This window comes from Coturnix japonica, chromosome 1 (assembly GCF_054131305.1).
Source record: "Coturnix japonica strain WE chromosome 1, WE-NBRP24, whole genome shotgun sequence".
Classification (NCBI taxonomy): Eukaryota; Metazoa; Chordata; class Aves; order Galliformes; family Phasianidae; genus Coturnix; species Coturnix japonica.
In genome coordinates, this window is record NC_140663.1 from 136,011,583 (window position 1) to 136,032,416 (window position 20,834).

The window sequence follows — 20,834 nt, forward strand, 5'->3', positions numbered from 1 at the left end:
TTCTTAAAAAAACAAACAAACAAACAAACAAAAAACAATATATAAAGGCTTAAAAGGAAACCTCAGAAAATTATGAAACTCCTGATTTTCACAGTTCAGACAAACCTATTGTCATTATACTCAGCATGCTGTTATTATGCACAATTTGTATGCCACAGTATGATGACTGGGTTAATTAAAAGCTCTTGTAATAACCATGCAGTTAAATTGCAATTAGTGCCACCCCTGAACTTTATGGCAGTTTGACTTTTTGTGGTGAGATTCAGTAGAACATCTCTGGCTACACATCATTGGGAAAACCCGAGTATCCTTTGCTTTTAAAGAGGACTGGACAATGATGTTCTCTACATTCACATATTCAATAGGGCAAATCAGTCACATTCTTTGGGACTTTTCACCACTGTGATAATGGTTATTTCTGATTTCATCATTTATATGGAAGTGTTCAAGACCAGGTTGGATGGGGCCCAGGGCACCCTGGTCTAGTATTAGATATGGAAGTTGGTGGCCCAGGTTGACAGGGGGGTTGAAGATTCATGATCCTTAAGGTCCCTTCCAACCTGGGCCATTCTGTGATTTTGTGATTCTGAAATCCTATATTTAATTTAAAGACTGAAATGAAAGTAACACCTCTTTAAAAACTTGATAATAGAACTGCTGTGGTATCTTAAAGTCAAGGTATGGAGTGAGACAGAATGTAATAAAACACAGTAGTGAGACCTTTCTGGAATATGCAAAATTGGCTGCAAACAGGAATTTGACTGATTGAGAGAAGATTGCTTAGTAAAAGCAATTACAAACAGTACTGTGACACGGGTGCCATAAAGGTAGGTTTGGATTTGACAAGTATCATGACTGTCTACAAATCTGAAGGAAGATTAAGAAAAGAAAGTATAAACACAAGCACTCAAGTATGTATGTATGTACATATGTGTGTGTGTGCAATTATGTATGCATACATATGAGTGAATACATTCAAACATTCACAGAAATACCTTTTTCCATTGCATCCGTATGCACAAGAAAAGATAATAATTATATAAGAAAGATGAACAGATCTATCTGATCTAATTAACCTAAGATGCTAGCACACATGAGCCTGGTATTCACTAGTGGCAGAGACACAGTACAGACATCACATTTGATTTAACGTGATACATACATTTGATTTAACGCGATTTTCCTTCTTTCAGTTAGACCACAAGAGGGAGCGCCAACATTTCGACATTTCCAAGCACTAGAGCAAGCTTTTACTGCCTACTGCTGCTAACAGATGCTGGCTCAATATCATACTTCTAGCGCAATGTAAAACGTATTTTAATATGTGGGAGAGTGCAGAGGTGTATGAAATTTTAAAGGATTCCCTAAGTTCAAGCTCTTGAATACCAGAAGAAGAAACATTAATTAAAATAGGATTTTGTTGTTGTTGTTGTTTGTTTGTTTGTTTGTTTTCCTGCAGAACAGGAAAAGCACATTAATGAGACTATCAGGAATGAACAGTGGAACATTACTGGTATTTACAACATAGGCAGATCATGGAGAAATACTGCACTGTTTCCTAATTGTCTCGTTCTACACTGTAGCCTTGGGGTTCTTGGCAAAGACTTCTTAGACATCAGAACTTTAGAGATACAGCAGCAACTTAAAGTTTTCTTCATTTCACACATACATTTCACCATTTTACAGATTTTAAGAGAGAAGTCCAACACAACTTGGATGGGGAAAATATGAACAGTCCAGAGAATTACAGTCTAAAGTTGATACTTAGAAAGATGCTTGCACAATTCTTTAAATATTCAGTTTATAAACACCTGCAAAATTTAAATGGAGTTACCAAATAATAACTTCAAACCAGCTGATTTTTTACTCAGCTGATACATAAAAAGGTGTATTTATAAATTATTAAAGAGAGATGGAAGTAGCTTCAAGCTCATAAAAGAACAAATTCAATTCATAGAATTATAGAATCCTTAAGAGTTGGAAAGGACCTGATCAAGCCTTGCTTTGATAATCTCCAGGGATAGCACAACCACCACATATCCAAGCAATCTGTTCCAGTGCCTCACCACCCCCACTGTAAAAAAACTTTTTCCTTATACCCAATCTAACTCTAATCTCTTTTAGACTGAAACCATTTCCCCTTGTCCCATCATCACAGACTCTATACTAAAGAGTCCATTCCCAAAGCAGTCAATTCAAAGCAGCCTTGTTAAATTTGGTAATTTGTCCCACACCCAACCAGATGAGTTTCAACAATGATTAATGTAAAGTGGGTAATTATGAAAGCCAGAAAAGCAGAGAGAGGGAAGAGAGAAAGAGAGAGAATAGAAAGGATTATACATTCAAAAAATTTATATATAAAACAGTACTTGGAGATTACAATCTATGCTCAAGATGGAGGATCAAAGAAGAGACAAACTTACTAACAGGTTATGAAATAGTGGTGGTTTTGTTTTTCTTTTATTTTTTTCATAAGAAAAATTTAATAGAGCTTTGCAAAAGACTGATGTCCAAGGTCTTGGATTCTGGGAGCCACAGTTTACAGCCAGCATATGACTGGGACCTGTATCCTTCTCTTCTACTAAAACCAGTTTAAGCATGGGTTCTTGAGGCTGTTCTCATATCTTATCAGTTGCTAATTATCTCTGGTTTCCTTCTTCATTCTGCACATTGTGACTGTAAAATAACATCTAATGGCCCACTAAGTATGAGTTACTTAATATACTTTTAATTTGCATCTTCTCCTTTTTAATTATCAAAGTCTTAAGTGATTTTAATTCTGCTACTCCTTCCATGAGGGACTAATACTCAAGTAACTCAGGCAGTAAAAATAGTTTTTTCTTCTGAATGGGGTGAGTGGGAAGGAAATGATCTTTTATAATGGCTTAATGTTAGGGGAAATCCTAATGTTCTCAGCCAAGTTATCCTGCAGCCAGAATACAGAACTGCCAGTTCAAACTCATCAAAGGCAGTTCAGCAAAACTGCTTCTTGTGAGAGGCTGCCAGCTCTCCCAGTCCAAGTCTGCTTCAGTGGATGCCAAGGTGTTTCATTTATGTTCAGCAAAAACATTCTGTGGTTCTCCTCTGTAAATCAATTATATAAAAACTGCAGTAGTTCTTTCCCAAGATCAGCTCCCACTGTGTAGTGAGACTGACATATCGATGTTCTCTAGTGGCTAAAACGTACTTTACTGTTCTTTATTTCTGTGTGCCCTGAAAGTATAGCTCTAACATAGAGGGCTAACACTGCCTTCTTGTCTGATACTGGCAGAATTGTTCATTTAAACTAACCATGTGTCTACCCAGGGTCACCAAAAGCCTTTATCAGGCATGTTGCACTCTTAGAACACAACATATTACAACCCACAATGCATAACGAGTTTCTGAGAGCAAGACAAGTTGACTGTGTTTGCATTCCTGCACTCTGTCCTTACATTTTGTGGAAGGTTGGCAAAATTGTAGAGTGAAGAGTAGTTTTGAAAATAAGATTTCTAACAGAAGTGTATGTTTACAGTAACAGTCAGGATGTATTATTTCACTTAGTGTAAGATTCTGTCAACCACTCCTTATATAATTGGAGGTCCATGGTTTTATGATAATCAAGAATCTAAAACCACCTGAAAAAAATAAGAAATGAGAAGGAAAAAAACAATGAAAAAAAAAACAAACCTATGAGTGCAGATCCAGAGATTTCGAAGCAAACTACTTTTTTAGATAAATTCAGTACCTTACATAATATGTAAGTGAGTGAGTAAGTGACAGTCTTGTACTTATAAAAGGTCTTCACAGAACACTGGTTTATCCAGGCTTAAATAAGAGGTTGAAAAGACATTGAAACACTTACTACCAGAAGGAAAATGACTAATCTCCTAAGAAGTAATCTGGAATGGGGGAAGAAATACTAGATTCTCAGAAATGCTAGCTGCATTAATAATTCATTGTCTATCAGTATCACTAAACTTATATAACGCCTTGTAAAACCTCCATACCAAATTCTAGGTTTTACTTATATTTTTATGTTCTCTGTTATTAATACTCACCTAAATTTACAGCCAATGACGTCTCAGAAAATCAGTTCCTTAAAGTTGTTACAAAACATGTTATGTTTCTATACAGTAATCTCTAACACTGCTCTATGTTTTCATTTTATTTGTACATATAGCAATCAGGATCCTTAATGTTTTTTATAAAACCATACATTAAATATGTACCCTTTATACATATGTGCATTTACAATAGCATCCATAATGCTCAGAGTTTTTGTAAAAACGTTTGTCAAAGGCTACCACAGCATACTTCCAAGTTGCCTGGCACAGGAGAGGTCTGAGTTTCTTTTCTTGTATTTTCCTTTTAAACACTGTCTTTTTGTGTCAGAATTTTACACACTCTATTTGCACTTATTTTCCTGAATACATGCAAAACTGGACTGCAAATGATTTTGTATGTTGTTTTTTGGTTTTTTTTTTTAGCTTGCATCAGTTTCACACAAAAATTATGAGGAATTGTGACCTAGCCTAAGACACTAGCTTTGTGTCTTACTTTCAGCAAGACCAAATGCTGGGTCCGGCACTTTGGCCACTGCTTGGAGCAGACTGGCTGGAAGATTGTGTGGGAGAAATGGACCTAGGGGTGTTGGTCGATGCTACATTGAACATGAACCAGTGGTGTGCCCAGATGGCCAAGTAGGTCATATAATATTGGTGATAGATGGACTGTTGGACTATATAATCTTAAAGATCTTCTCTAACTTTGGTGATTCTATGACTCTGTGATTCTATGATTCTAATTTCTTCAGATACAAACATTGTTCTTGTCCTCGGTTCATGTACACAGACGTCAAACCTCAGTAAATATAAACCACTCAAATAAACAAAAAGGAAGAATCAAATCAGAAAAAAAAAAAAAAAAAAAAAAAGAAGGAGCCATCAAACTGTACTGTTATATAGGAAGAAAACTTATCATTTAATAATAATTTTAAAAACAAAATAAAACAAAACAAAAACCAAGCAAGCTTTTTACTAGTTAAAAACAGTTCACAAGCTTGCTTAGCTGATTTTCACTATATTCCCAAAATTTTCTGTTCTCTTTTCTCACGACTGAAGCCCAGTTTAATCTCAGGAGAAAATATTTTTGATATGAAAAACTCAAATTCTTGACATAAGCAAGGAGTTTTTCCACTTTGAAACACTGAGGAAGTGAAATACAACACTAGAGTCATCTGAATTAGATGGAGGTCATGACTGCAGTATACCTGCTTCTTGTTACATTCAAACGATGACTGATGTATCAAAACAGTCAGTATACTATACAAGCGTCACAGTCTTTCACAGCTGCAGTTGCACACATACCTGTGAATGGATGGAAATGGAAGGTGATGGTGTTCAACTGTGTATTAAGTTAGGTGTCAAACCTTCTTTTACAACACAGTGCAATTTGCATACAGAACTATATGAGATGAGGACTTAAAATTCAGTTACTGTTCAGCAGTTTCCACAAATCAGTTTATATCAATCTTCTGAAGGAACTTAAACAAATCAATTTATCAAGTAATTTAAATTCTGCAAAGTAAAGATTGCAGAGACTTAAGCTAAAATTTTCAGGTAGAATTCCACAATTTTATCCCAAAGTCTGTTTTGCTGAAAACTACATATTTCAGTTATTCCTTTTCTTTTCTTTTTTTTTTTTTTTTTCCTTTCAAGTATGAAAGAACTATACAGCATGTAGCTCAGTTTTATAAGTTCATAGTAAAAATACAGTCACATACAGTTATAAATGAACAAGGCTGAATGCAGTTAGACATTTTAGAGTGAGGAATTTTGCTGTGACATCAAATTCAGGTTGTATCTGTGCAGTTTCTGAAACAAGGTTCATTTTCCCATAGCTTATCAATACTTGTACGTCTTTTGAGAAAATAAATAATTAGGTAGATAAATAAATAAATAAATAGTACATACTGTTGATATATAGCTTTGTGACTAACTCCTTTGAGAATCTTCAGCCTACATTTGTAGCTGGTTGCCCAGAACCATGTCCAGGCAGCTTTTGAAGCTCTCCAAGAACTCCACTATTTCTCTGGAGCAACTTGTGCTAGTGTTCAGTCACGCTTGTCATAAAGAAGTGCTTCTTGACTTTCAGAAAGACAGTAAGTTGTGCCCAATGACTCTTGTCCTGTCACTGGGCACCACTGAAATAGCCTGGTTTTGTCCTCTTTGCATACTCTCTTCAGCTGTTTTTACATGTTGATAAGCTCCACCATGAGCATTCTGATCTCAGGGTTTCACAGTCCAAACTCTGTCATCATTTCCTCATGGGAGAGATACCCCAGTTCTCTAACCATCCTCATAGCCCTCCACTGGACTCATCGATAGCTCCATGTCTCTCTAGCACTGGGGAGCCCAGAACACTCCAGGTGTGGGCATCACCAGGGCTAAGTAGAATGGAGGATTCACCCTGTCCCTTGCAGACTGAATAGATCCTGTAGCACAGTACTAGCAGCAACAGCACAATGCTACTCAAGAGTCTGTATGCTGGATTATAACAGTGTCACACACTATTCCACAAAACAAAACAAATCATTAAAATAATCAGAAGGTGTCTGCTTTGGAGGGAAATACCACAAGCAAAGAGGTAAAAAGCCAAGGGAAAAAAAGTAGTTTATATCCTATATAATCTCAAAACGAAAAAAAAAAAAGGGAATAAGCTAAAGAAGGTACTTCAGCTGCTGTATCTGTCAGATCACGTGGTCTCTAATGATGATCTGAAAAGCAGTAGTGTCTAACACCTCTCCGTGGGTGTAGCTTTCCTCCATTGAAGCAGCATGCTCTGTCCTGGCAGCATGAACCTTCTGCTGGCTACTCTGGTAGCCAGGCTGGCTACTCTGCCTAACCCCTATTGTAAGCTGCCATCTTCCTGCCCTCCCCTACAGTGATAGATATTTTCTTGCCAGCAACAGATTCTCCCTGGTTGATGCCAATGAGGGGCTTAAAAACAGCACCAGTGGCTTAGTGGGTAGTAATGGTGATAGAAAAGTTGGACTAGATGATCCTGCAGGTCCTTTCTAACCTTGTGATTCTATGATTCTATTCCCAAACAGAACAGCAGTAGTCATGACAAAGGAGCAGGGGCACATGAAAAAGGAAGTCAGAGGGGCAAATGTGGAAAGTTGTCCCTGCCCTCAGGCTGCTATTATTTTACTACAACATTGGAGAACTCCTTCATAAGGGGAGGGGATGCTACATGCAAACCTGCAAGTGCTAGAATACACAGGAGCAAATGAATCTCTCATAGATGCAGTCAACTGTTCAGAAGAGCCAGCTAGATATTTGTCTAACCTTACCTACAACCAATCAGATAAAGTGCACCTAATATGTATGCAATCAATAAATTTACCTGCAGTTTAAATGCAAACAGTACAGATAATAAATCAAAGCAGCCATAAATTATATAATGCTGTGTAATCTGCTTAATGTGTAAAACAATATGTGATTATGTTACTTTACAGTAATTGCTCGTATGCATGGGGAACTAGGCTGTGAAATTGTATTTTCATTTAATTAATTCTTCTTATCATTAGAGCTTTTATTTCTTCTTAGCTCAAGTTTATATCAGTCTATGCCACTTCATAAAAGCATCTGAAAAAATTTTTATACATATACTTAGTTTACAAACAATAAAATATTGAATATATCAATTCCAAATGACACTTCTCATTTCACTGTAAATTAAAAGAATCAGAGGATTGACATAAGAAAATGCTAATTATTTCCTCTTAAAGACTGCAAAATAGAAAATTAAAATCTGTTTGAATGATGCTAAACACATGAAGCACAATAATGAAATTCAAAGAAGCAAAGATAAAGCCCTTACTAATTCTGCAGCAATCTAATATATAGTCATCAAAATCAGGGAATGATTAGTTACTGATTCCTCCAGCACTGGTTATTTACTGGTAAAACAATCACTGTATTTGATAACAAATATATACTTTATATATATGTATATATAAAAGTATATATGCTTATATACTTTTAGGTGCACTGAAACATACGGGAGTAGCAATAGAGGACATTCACATCGCAGTCTTATTTAGAAAAACTGAATTGTTTTACAGAAAATGTTTACTATTTTCCTCTTTTACTGTATTTACCTGAAACTGTATTTTTCATGAAAATGCTTATAATTTTTCTTCTTCTCTTCCGACTTTCCATTAGATGGTTAACTCTTGAGTTTTTCATGCCAAAAAATCAAGTGCAGACATTTTGAGTAAAGCTTGGAATTACAGCCAAATATTTCTCTTATGGTAAACTACTGTATCTCTGATTGTTATCAAATCCACAACTACATTTGATAAACTATATTATATATTCTTAAAGGCATCTAATATAGAATTTCACTTCAAGTAGGCTGAATATATCTGTGATACCTACAACTTTGTTTTTGGGTAAGTGATGAATTTTCAGTCTCTTTCATGATCTGATTTATGTAGCAGATTTATAGTTAGCATTTTCAAATATCAAGATTTCTTGAAAATAGGGCAATGAAAGTGTAGTTATTTCTAATATGTTAAAGTAGCTTCTGAATGTATTTCATGATTTACCAAATCACTCTAAGGAAGCAATCAAAATTCAATAGTTATGAAGCAGTAGTCATAGTACTGACATGTTTAAAGGAATAAAGTGTAAATAAATCAGATTTAGATACTAAAGCAGTGTATTCACGGGATAACTACTTCAAAAGACACTGATCTCTTGCATCTCTTTAAGTGCCTGAACCTGATAAACAAGTTACTATATATCTAGGTATGGCAATTTCATTTCACAATTAGAAATACTGTTATCTGGTCTCTTGTCAATAGTCGTGCATACTCCTTCCCCATAATAAAACTGCAAATACACTACAGCTTGCAGGTATATGTCTTGTGCATATCTGAGATTATCAAAACATGTTTTTCATTACCTTCTTCCCATTCCTTTTTTAAATCTCTGGAATGTATTGATTTAATGCAATTGTGCAGATAGTTTGTTTTCTGGGATGGTATTGAATAAGGTCATGTGATTTTTCACCAGGGAAGCTTCAAAAAAAAAAGTAGCTACATAAAGCAGACCCTAGCAGGAACAGAAAAAAATAAAATGCATTTCATTGATAATGTTTGTGAATAGCTCTAGTCATAGGAATAAGAATCATTGAAATTCAACATGTCACTGCTGCAGCACTTTAGACTGTTTATGTGTATATAGCTAGTCATCTCAAACAAAAATAATATGGAAAAAAAGCTATAAATGTAGTCTATTAACTTCTTACTCCCAGCATTCTATAGTACAAGAAATATACTTTTTTCTAGTATGAATGAAATAAAAACAAACAAAAACAAGCAAGACAAGAGTCCCTTATAAAATATATTCATGCTTATTTTCAGAAGACTCATAACTGAGAGCTTTTTTCAGGATTAGATTGAGATAGAAGGAAAAAGGACAATAAAACTTTAATAAATTTGTCATTTTCATTATCTCCAACTATTTCAAAAGCTGTCTGGTGTAAGTCCACAGAGATTAGAACATAGTGAGGACATACTGCTTTTAAAAACATCATTCCAAACCAAATTTTTGTAAGCTTGTTATTACATACAGAAATAAATACAAGAATGTAGAAAACTTCAGCATAAATTCATCACTTCCACATCCAGGAAATGCTGGAATCTGCCTGCATAGTTATATTTTTTTCTGTTATGCTTCTGATTCCCACATCTCTGTGTGCATATATAGTTTTCCACATCATGGTCACATACTTAATTTTCCTCCAGATACCAAAACCATGAGTGCCCAGAATATATAATGAACAACTAATCAATATTTCTTTTCATCTCTTTTATTCAACATTCATCTCAAACAAGATTGCTCTTTTGGCATTCAAGAATTAAATTTCAATGCAAAGTTTAGTTAGGAGGAAAGATTTTCATTATAAAGCCTTGTGCTTTTACTCTTTCGTTTCCTGGTCCCATCCCCACTTCCTTCAGCTCTTGCCTTGAATTCATTTCACCTTCTCTCAGGCCCCCATGCTTCCTTATGCAATGCATGATTGCACAAGTCCTCACACAGTGAAACAAAACCAGAGCTAAAAGAGACCTCTCCCAGCACCAAGTAAACTTTCATCTGCCTAATCACCATTCACGCAGATGAACAGAACGGAAAAGCACACTGTAACCCAGGTGAGCCTGGTTCAACCTGTCATTAAATCATGCTGTGAGTGACACAGAAACCTGCCCTTCCATAGAATGGGACCTTACTATTAAATCACGCATAACAAAACACGAAACCCTAACATTAACCTATGCATACCAGAAAAGACAGGGCCCATCCAGACCAGAACTTCAGAAATCTTTCTAAAAACTCTTTTTCCTTCTGCCTTATGACTGACATGCAACATCTAGCACAACAGAATGGAGATAACACAAAACAATTTATTAAGACCAGTAAAAAGTTTCAATCATTTGTTTTCCTTTTATTTTTAAACACTACTTAACTGTGTTACAAAGCATGTGCGTATTCATCAGCCTGCACAGTCCACTGCCTTATGTGGGGTTTTCCCAGGCTATACCCCAGCTCAGAAAGATCAGCATGTGGCAAAGTAGGCTGGGCGTTAAAAGCACAGGAAGATGTTAGAAGATCCTTTATAGGAACAGACACCACACCTCTTTTTCCATGACATTGCTCTCTTAAGCTTCTGTATTTGCATGAGTGTACAAACAAAAACAAAGACTGCTAAAAATGTTTCTGTTTCAGCTCCTATAAGCTAAAAAGCATAGGGCCTACTACAGCACTGAGTATAAACATTACATAGATGGACATACATAGGCTTTAGGAGCACAGAACCTGGCATTAAGTATATGTCCGTATATATATTTGACCATACTTAAATATGTAAGTAGTTGCACAGCTGCAGAAAATCGTGGAAAAAAGTCCTGGTGTAAAGATGCTGAACTGATGCTGCATTTACCTGCAGTCAAAAGAGTTGCAGAAGGAAAGAATTAATAGCATGGGTTCAAAATAGCAAGAAGGAAGCAAAAGATCTTTCTGCACCACACAGAGCAACTTAATGTACACTAGATTTGTACAATGTACAATGAATCAATGTAGATTCTTACATTAAAAATTGTGTATGCATATAGCACATCTCCATGGATTTTAAGATTTTTCCCCCTCTATCTGCTTCTTTAAAGCTCAAAATAAATAAATAAAATAAAATAAATTAGTTATTGTGATAAAATTCAGCTTTAAAAATGCAGAGACTGCTGAATGCCTAAGCAGGCTGTTATCAGCTGGCTTATAATCATCTTTCTCGTGTCAGGATTGCTGATGCATTAATTGGTTATCTAAGTTTTCAGCAGTTCATGAGTCACTCTGAAGATAAATAAATAAATATTAATGAGCTAATTTCAACAGAATTCATATCCTCTTTCTATGGACGTTGAAAGACTGTATGTATTATTACATTTCAGAATCAACCAAACGCATGGACAAATCTGAACTACACTGAAGCCATACTCAGCAGTACAGACCAACTAGATCACTATGTTTCAAGGGATCAATGCCCCACAGTCTTACTGACTGAATTACAAATGAAAGCGAGAGACTGATCAAGTATAACACAGAGATTAAGTTATGGCTGCCACAAGGGATTATGAATAGTTAAAATATGTGCATTTGATGCAAACAGTGAAAAATTGATTTTTTAGCTATTAAGGCTTGGAAGTAATTCTATATGAGAAGAACTTACTGGAACAAAAGTCAACAGTTGATCTTCAAACAAATATATCGGCACTAAATAAGAAAATTTAATATTCCTTATGTCTACTGAGGAAAAAGGAAAAGGAAAGCATAAAAAAGTCAGGAATATCAAAATAATGCATTTTGCATTCAGTCAATCAAAACAGCATAGAACTCTTCACTCACTTAATTTTTCATTGAAATTGAATAAAATATATTATTTTGGAGAATAAAATCTTCCATTTTGAAAACAGAAGTATCTTAAGAGTCATTAAATCTGGAGCAATTATGGTACATTATTCAAAATTCAAATCTGAAGTTTAACAGAGGAGCTCTTTTCAGACCAGGTGACCCAGTATGAAGAGCAAGAAAGAGAACCTTTAAGCTTTGAGTCTGTATTTGCTTTTCCTAGCTTGATCCTGAAGACTGTAGGGTAATAGATCTGAACAATCTGAAGAGAAACAGGGACTAGCCCTAAAAAGCATGTGCAGCCTTGGATCTGTTGTCAAATAAAGCTGAAGTTGGATGCAAATATATGCATTGCTATAAAAATAGCCAAATATTAGTTTTTAGTGAGACTTGTGGCATGTATGCACCTAGCATGGCTAACAGCAGCTTCTTACCTGCTCAGTTAATTCTGGTCCATTGACACGAGCTTGCATGAGAGCATCATTAACAAGTGAGTGAAAATTTAGAAGCACGTGCTCAACATCATATGTTCCATGCATGGCACTTGAGAGCTCTTCCAAGGACTGAATGTATCCCTGCCAATGAAGGTCAACTTCTGCCACGTAGGCTAAGCAGCCTCGTATGACGTTGAGGCAGTAGCCCATACAAGGCTTACTCAAAATCAGACCCTGGCAATGGGGACAGTATTGCATTCTCAATAACGCTCTGCTGCAGTCTTTAGAGAAATGCAAATGGTCTGTTGTGTTGATTACTTCAATCCCCAGATTCAGAGCCTGCAGGAAATTCCGGCTGGGTAACAGAGATCTTCCCATTTGTCTTCTGACTTTCTCAGGAATGTCACCAAAGGGCCTGATATCTCTTCTTGCCATTTGGAGGCACTCTGCATATTCCAGTGTAACATCAGTCAGACCTGGATTAATCATGTGATTGTAGACCACTGGGAACAAGTTGTCAAAAAATCTGTTGACGCATTCCTTTGTGCTGATGTCTGTGCCAAATATGTAGAGTGCAATGTCTGTGAAAAACTCCTGCACACGTGTAGCAGCCTCAGCAGCCATGTTTCTATATGCATTGCAGAAGAGTGTGCTTGTGTAATTCTCAGCCAGTTTGATGAGCATTTCAAAGGTTTCTGTAATTAAAAAATAAAAATTTAAAAAAAAAATCAGAAATTAGCACAAGAACTTAAAGCAATCACATAAGGATTGTTTTACTTTTCATTTATCCCAAAAGCATTTTTTGCAAAGACGCTGACTTAGAATTTCTGAAGAGATAAACTACACACAAACTGTGAAAACTGTATTTTCTACTTAGACAAACACCTTACAAGTAATTTTACTACAGAATAATAATCTGTTAATAATAATAATAATCTATATTTTCTTGGAAGAATAAATTATTAAGTAGAGTCTAAACAATTTTAAAAGGAAATCAGTTATAATCTGTGTTATTAAGCTGCTAAATACAATGAAGCATTACTGCACCTGTCTACATATATACATACAATAGATCTCTCAAACCACAACTCATTCTGCAACTTGCAATGATACTGAAATGCTTCTAGTCATTCTCCTTCAAATCATATCGCTTACTATCCCTAAATGGATGGGAAAAGTAACATTAAACAATAGAAATAACTCTTACATTCCATTAAAAGTTAACTTTTAAAAGATAAAAGAGCTCACCCTCTTGATGAAAGAGGAAGAAAGGAGATGTACTAAGCATACACGAGAACATAGTTTTAAATAATGCTGATTAGTCTGGCAATTACTATTGTTGAAGTGATGGAAGATGCAGAATTGCTCTCAAAGCCTCAATATCTCAAGCCTTTCATTCATTGAAACTGGAGACAATATATTATTATTAACATTTTACATAAATGAATTTCCCTTCAGAAGCAATATATGGCAGAAGACAAAAATAACAGACTGAGATGGGAGGAAAGGGGCATGAGATGCAGTGTTATAAAGGGACCAGTGTTATAAGAGGGACTGTCTTCAAGGGAAATTGACATATCTGGTATCCTGTACACCTTTACAAGTTCTCATTTATTTATATTTTTGCAATAATTTAAATTGAAATCTCCACAGAAATAAAGTTGAGAAAAAGTATTAAGTACAACCAATACTGTGCAAACTGACTGTGATGTTAAAAACAGGAAGAGTCAGGCAGCATCAAAATACATCAGGTAATTAATAAAGCAAAGTGAATTCTGATGCTAAGGAATAGCAGAACATCCAGAATACTTTTAATATAATGCCCAAGATTTGCTATCACTTCTTTAATATGTATCTATACATAAGAATAAATGCCTTATCTTAATGGCCTTATCTTAAGGCCATTTATCTGCCTTTCCAGAAGAATATGAGCATACTGCAGGTACTGTGCTACTTCTGACAGATTCATGTGGATATTTTGCTCTTAAATTGATAATAGGTGGCTGTGGCTAGACAACTGAACTATATTTCAGATATCCAGTTATCACCAAATGAATAACCTTTTATTTAAAAGCTTGAACTGGAGAGAAAAATAAAGAAAACATTACGTAAATTTTATTCTTGTTTTAGATAGTTTAGAGTAATAAAACAAAAAGAATATTTAAGACTACGAAAAAAAATCTGTTTTTGTAACTGTAGATCCAGTCCTTAACACAAATTCTGCACATGCTTCAGATGAAACTTACTGAAGAAAGTACTATTAGCTAAATAATCATGTTATCATAATCTCTTTAGAATGACACTAATAAGATTTCTATGATCTTTTTAAATTTTTTATTACTATTTCTTCACAGATGAAATACAAAGTATATGATCTATAATGTCTGCTACAATCCATGGCTGCAATATCCTACTACCAAGAGCACAAATATTAGATATAAAAAGAAATCATGCTATACATAGATAATTAATATATTTTGCAACATACTCTAAACAGTAACAAATGTCCAAGATTAAATTACATTCCCAGTGCCCCAGCAACCCACAAACAAGTGGATATAATAATCAGTTGCATGAATGACTGGCTACTGGTGCTTCTAAAGGAAGTATATAATAATATTTGCCACTTGTGCTTACAACACTTCAACATGCTTTTAATTGTCATTTTACGACTATATATATATATAAATATTATTTTATTAGTTTTTTGGGTTTTTTTACAGTTTGTTACTTGGGATTATTCTACTAGCATTTGTCCTGTTTTATTACTGCTAGAAATATTCTAGAGGCTTGTTTAGTCCTCCATCAGCTTGAAAAGTTGATAAGTTGTTCACATATTGTGAACATTCGCAATGGTGATCTATGTCACTTACAACACTATCAGAGACTTCAATGACTATCAACTTATGCTGATTCTATACCACATGCATAGCTTAGATTTAAAATTGAGCTTCTATGTAGACCAAGGTTAACATCATCATCTATATAATATCTTAATTACTGAACCACATAAGTGGTAAGTTTTCTATCTGCACAAAACTAACACATACAAAAGACATTTAAAACATAACCAAGATGACCCAGACAAGCTCTTTTTAATGTTATTAAATGCTCACTTGTTTTTAATTGCTTCTTTAATTCACAGGCAAACAGATGCTCAGAGACTCTTACCTCCACTCTCTATATTTTTGTCATAATCACAATACAGTATCCTATGGAAAAACTGTATCTGCAGCATTACTGTGTTGCAACATCTACTGTTTACCATGGGCAATAAGCAAATTTATTTTTCTTTTGCTAATGTTAGTATGATTTGTGCATTCCTAAATCAAAAACCACAACTGTCAACATACCAACTCATTAATTTTTGAAAGAACAGTGTTATCTCTCTTCCTGATTTAGTTAACAAACAAACAAACAAACAAACAAAATGTAGCTGAACAGCTTTTACTTTTACATACTGCATTTATTCAGTGGATTCTTTTGCCTCTATAATACTTTTTTTTTGACAATAGCATATTGAACAAAGTGATCATAAAGCGATGTAAGATAACTATCAGACTAACAGGTCTTTTTTAGAAATAGTAGTATCTTTCATTTGCTTCCTTTAGCATTTCTGTTCCTGAGAGACATAGATTATTCTAAACCATAAAGAAATCACAATAAAATCAGTAGATTAGTGACTTTAAAAGACATAAAATTATAAATATGCCTCATTTACTATTACACTGCAAAGCAAGGGGGGCGGAGGGGTAATCTAGGTTTTTATTGCTGGATATCGATTTGGCAAAGGGATCTTTCTCCCTGAACATATAAGGAGAGCTACTGCATTTCTTTTATCTTGCATTTGGTAGAATGGCCCTAGAAAGGGGAAATCCCAGTTCATTTTTCAGACTAGCTATCTGGTCTCATGGGATCAGTGAACATGAGATCAAACCCAGGATTTCTGGTAGTTAATGTATGTTGTCAAGACAACATCTACTACTCAAAATTCCTTTCATCAACTGCAAAGATTTTTCATGAGTTTATTTCATGAATTACTACCTGACATTGGTTAGCAAGATGCTTTTTAATGACTGTTAATGTTTAATTAGAGCTCATGCAATAGTGCCAAGAACAATAGATGTTAAATTTAAATGTAAATCAATGTTTAGTGTAGTATGAATAATTACGCAACTAAGGGTTTGTGTAATTATTCCCTTGAGCTTCATATCTTAATACTTCTTAATCTTTATCAAATTCCACCAAAATATACTATTTTTATTGCTATATATTCTATGTTTAGAGAGACCATTATCTATTTTTACTATTCAGCTTCACTGAATGTGCTCATAGCCTTTCACCCTCGTTGTAGATGCTCTGCTAAGACAAGTTTTGCAAGTTCTGCTGCAGCCCTGACAGTAAATACATTCTCAAGGCATGTAATGATTTCCAAGAAGGAGCTGCAGATAAGAGCTGCTGTGAATATGTCTCTTCCAGACTATAATCCCACTGTGATTTCCACTCCATTGTGTGATTCTGCTCCATCATGCAGTGTGACAAGGGGCACACATTTCTTGCACGACTCAAAATGGAATGGTTATCTTCATATTCCCTGTCCAGCTGTCAAACCTAGCTTATGAGAGCTAGAATCAGTCTTACTAAATAATGAAACCACATAAAAAAAAGAAGGCCAAGAGAAATGTGAGATGTCCTCCAATACATATTTGGGAAATAGGATAAGTACAATTGTATCTATAGTCTTATATTTCAACATACATATTTACTTAACTTATTCTTAAAAAAAAAAAAAAAAAAAAAAAGGAAAACTGTTCTACTGTTTCACATCCTCTCACCTAATGTAAATGAATTGTTTACTTCTCCCTCCATGTAAGTATTTCAGATTAGATCCTCTCCACCTCATTGCAAACATCACCTAAGTTCCACAGCAGATGTCTGCATCTCAGTTAACCAGTAGAGAGGAACAGGCATGATTCATCTGAGCTAGTTTAGGTGTCCACATGGAAATAAGACAAATCACGCTCCTTCTCTAATTATAGAGAGAAAGAGCGTGATTACTTTGGAGAACATATGTGAAGTCAGGTGATTCCTCAACACTTAAAGATGTTATATAACATCTCTGCTTACCCCTGACATAGAAGGAAATTATATTAGTTTGGCCCCAGCTTGTCCGTAGTGAACAAAGTTTCACTGCTACTTCTCAACTATTTCAGCCTGGAATTAAATTAAACAGTCTAAAATGCTCGCTTTTCTGTTTAACAAGAACAAACAACTTCCCTTTTCAACCTTTCTCTACCTCTACACAATTACTCAGGTACATGGCAGCGTATATTTGACAAGTAAAAATCCTTTACATCCTGACAGTGATGCCTCATAACTATGTAAAGAGGTCTTTCAGCTATTAAAACTTTGGTCAACAGTGGTGACATCTGGGCTTTAGCAGAATTAAATATTTCCAGTAGAATCTGGCAGGACACATGAGAACATTCTGATCTTCTACATTTTTTGATGACTCTGTATGAGAACTAATTTATAACATCAGAATCCTAGAGTAATGGATACTGTGATGTCAGTTATTAACACCTAGTTTATCTTTTCAGTACAAAGTACAAGGCACACCACAGTGCCTTCCAATTTATACAGTTCATAAATGATTTTGAATGAATGGATGCCAATACTGGTGAAAGCAGTGAAATTTACAAGGATAACTGCCAAACCCAAAACCCATAAGGAAGAGGGCAGTAAAAGATCACATCACCTTCTCAGACCTCTCACACGAGCTCACAGGGTTGTGATTCATCTCAGCTGCTACTTCAGCTAAATACCATATCCTCATTTATTTTATTTTTTTTTCCAACAGTGGAAAGTAATGGGGATGTTTAAACTGTGATTCATCTTACTTACTTTAGGTGTTTATGAGAAGATGAATCATGCCTCTATCAATTTGCTACAGAGATTGCCGAGAGTGTCAAGCTCAGCAATCCACTGTTATTATACTAATCAACATTAGTTTTGTTATTTCTCTTGTAGACCAAGGTTATCTGAATTACATATTTACTTGTAACTTCTTTACTAGAATATCTACTTCTTCTATATTGTTTTTACAACTTTTTTAGAATTAACTTATTATTATTAACTGTGTACTGCTACCAGTGGTTCAAGAAGAACTCCCAAACCAGTGGCAACTGTTGGAGAACTCTCCTTGAGGAAATGAACCACACACAGAAGCTGTAATTTGTCTTGGAGCAAATGGCATTGGAAATGATTCCTTTCTCCTTCTCATATCAAGCTTATGAAAGGAGGGAGAACCAGATTTGCAAATCTCCCTGAAATCAAGAATTGGATAAATAGGGGCCTTTCACATATTGTTTAAGTATCCTAGGCTTTGAGGAAAGTCAGAAGAAAAGGACCAGTGGGACATGTTGATATTTCTGTAGTCAAGACAATGCATCTGGGCAAACATAAGGGAAAGGTAGCCAAAGAAACTGGTTTTGACTGGACTGAGTTAAGAAGCTGGGTCAAAGAAGGAAGGTCAACCTGAGGAAGACTGCTGACTTCGTCCCAACTACCACCAGAGCGAGACCCCACTATGGACTGCGCACACATCAGTAGGAGGGACAGCATGTAAATAAGTTCCCAGAAAAACAATGAATATGTTAATGATTTCTTGGAAATCTTTTGAATATGTATACACTTGCTCTATAACTTTCTAACACTTCTCTCTATTGGTGCATATGACAGGAGTGATCCCCCACGTGCCCTGAATAAACACATACCTGCTTTATAACCTAATTATGGTTACAGAGTATGATTCTGCACATCATCCCCAGATAGATTAAGGTGAAAAAACATTAAAGGTCCATACATAAAATAATTAAATTTAAAAAACAAACAAGGATGGCCCCACCAGCCCCTGTTGATAGCTGTAGTTGGCTCCAAGTTTGGGACTGGTTGACACAAACCAAATGGAAGCAGATGACACCAGGCCTCCTCCCATTACATGACTGTATGATGCATGACATCAGAAAATTTACAGTAAATAACAAATTTTAAAAAGCTAAAGCTCTGATTTTATGTCTTTTAATTGTTGATGCAGGACTTTATTTCACGCCACATTAATACTTTGCTGCTACACTCTTGTAAGATCTCTAGCCTTCAGTGTTTAAAATGAAAACAAAAAAAAATGTATTTTTTTAATTTCTCTTGGATAGCTCAGTTTATAATAGGTATATGTATGACAATTCTGCAGTGAGGATTTCTTGCTAATGATGCTCTATGAGAGCTGGGAAAAACAAAAATAAAAACAAAAAAACACAGAGAACAATAATTTGTCCTTTCTATACATTTAAGTTTGGCACTATGATTGTGAAGAAATCTCCACTGAACTGTCAGGTGTATAATGTAAGGTGCATTTCACTTTAGCCATCTAGAAGAGGAGTACTTTGCATACCCTACTATGCCAGTGGGTTCAGACAGGCACCTCATATTTTATCTCTGAAGCAAGTTTGGCAATACTAATTAATTAAATAAATGCTTCAACTGTGTAAGTCATAGTTTCCAATCAGACAGGCACCACTGAAGGGCAATTCATCCGGATTATGGCAGCCATCCACCTCAGGATGGAATGAATTGCACTTGACTTGCTTTTATTTCTTTACAAACTATGCTGAGCCTAAATGTGGTAATAGATTAGATAGTCCTTTAGCTACTTTGTTGGTAGCTAAAATTAGAAAAGATTAATCCCACACATAGTCTGTAAATTCAATCAGGTTCAGTGCTAAGTAAATTTAGTACCAAGTTTACCCACCTCATGAGTCTTCAATTGCCACAAATATATTTTCTTTGAATTAGTGTATATGAAAAGATTCACCATTATTTGGGAACTTTTGGCTTTTAAAATAATTTTTCAAGAGCCTTCAAGTGCAGATGACTAATGCAGTTATGAGACATAATTTTACCTCCTACCTGATTATGATTATGTGTTAACTGCTGATGAAGCCCAAAAGGTCTAACCAATAACAGGGCATTCTGTAATTATTTAGCTTAGATCTACCTGCAATATATTTTAACTTTAATGCCTGTGTTGCCTGATATAATGATCAATCATCAGCCATTTAAAAATTTAATAATATGTGCATTCTCCAAGGTATGAATGTAAATCATTGTTACTTTAATACATATTTCCTAAATATCTTTAGATATTTAGAAATTCATTACACCATACTGATGCATCCCCTAGTAACTGGTATCTGGGAAAACAAAACAAAACAAAACAAAACAGAAGTCTGTACGGTGCTGTTCTTATTGAAATCACCTCTTCCCAGCAAACACTTATTTCCATGCAGTTCAATGTTAATTGACTTACTTTACTACATCTTTAGTTCCAAAAAATCCACCTACAGTTTGGTATTCTGAATATCTTCATCTCCACACGCATTAACTATTTTTT

General features: G+C 35.1%; 1 protein-coding gene across 16 annotated transcripts in view; it reads right to left on the reverse strand.

Annotated features, from left to right (window-relative positions):
* Positions 1-20,834, reverse strand: part of GPC5 (glypican 5) — a 508,496-nt gene that overhangs the window by 427,913 nt on the left and 59,749 nt on the right. For 15 of the 16 annotated variants that reach the window (XR_004305915.2, XM_032442041.2, XM_032442040.2 and 12 more), the window contains exon 3: positions 12,386-13,080. Coding sequence is in view for 15 of the 16 variants with exons in the window: in XM_032442041.2 (XP_032297932.2) it covers positions 12,386-13,080 (695 nt within the window). In the remaining variant the exon portion in view is untranslated. Of the gene's footprint in view, positions 1-10,695; positions 10,993-12,385; positions 13,081-20,834 lie in introns of those variants that run through there. The other variant, XM_085536023.1, reaches the window with a different exon arrangement.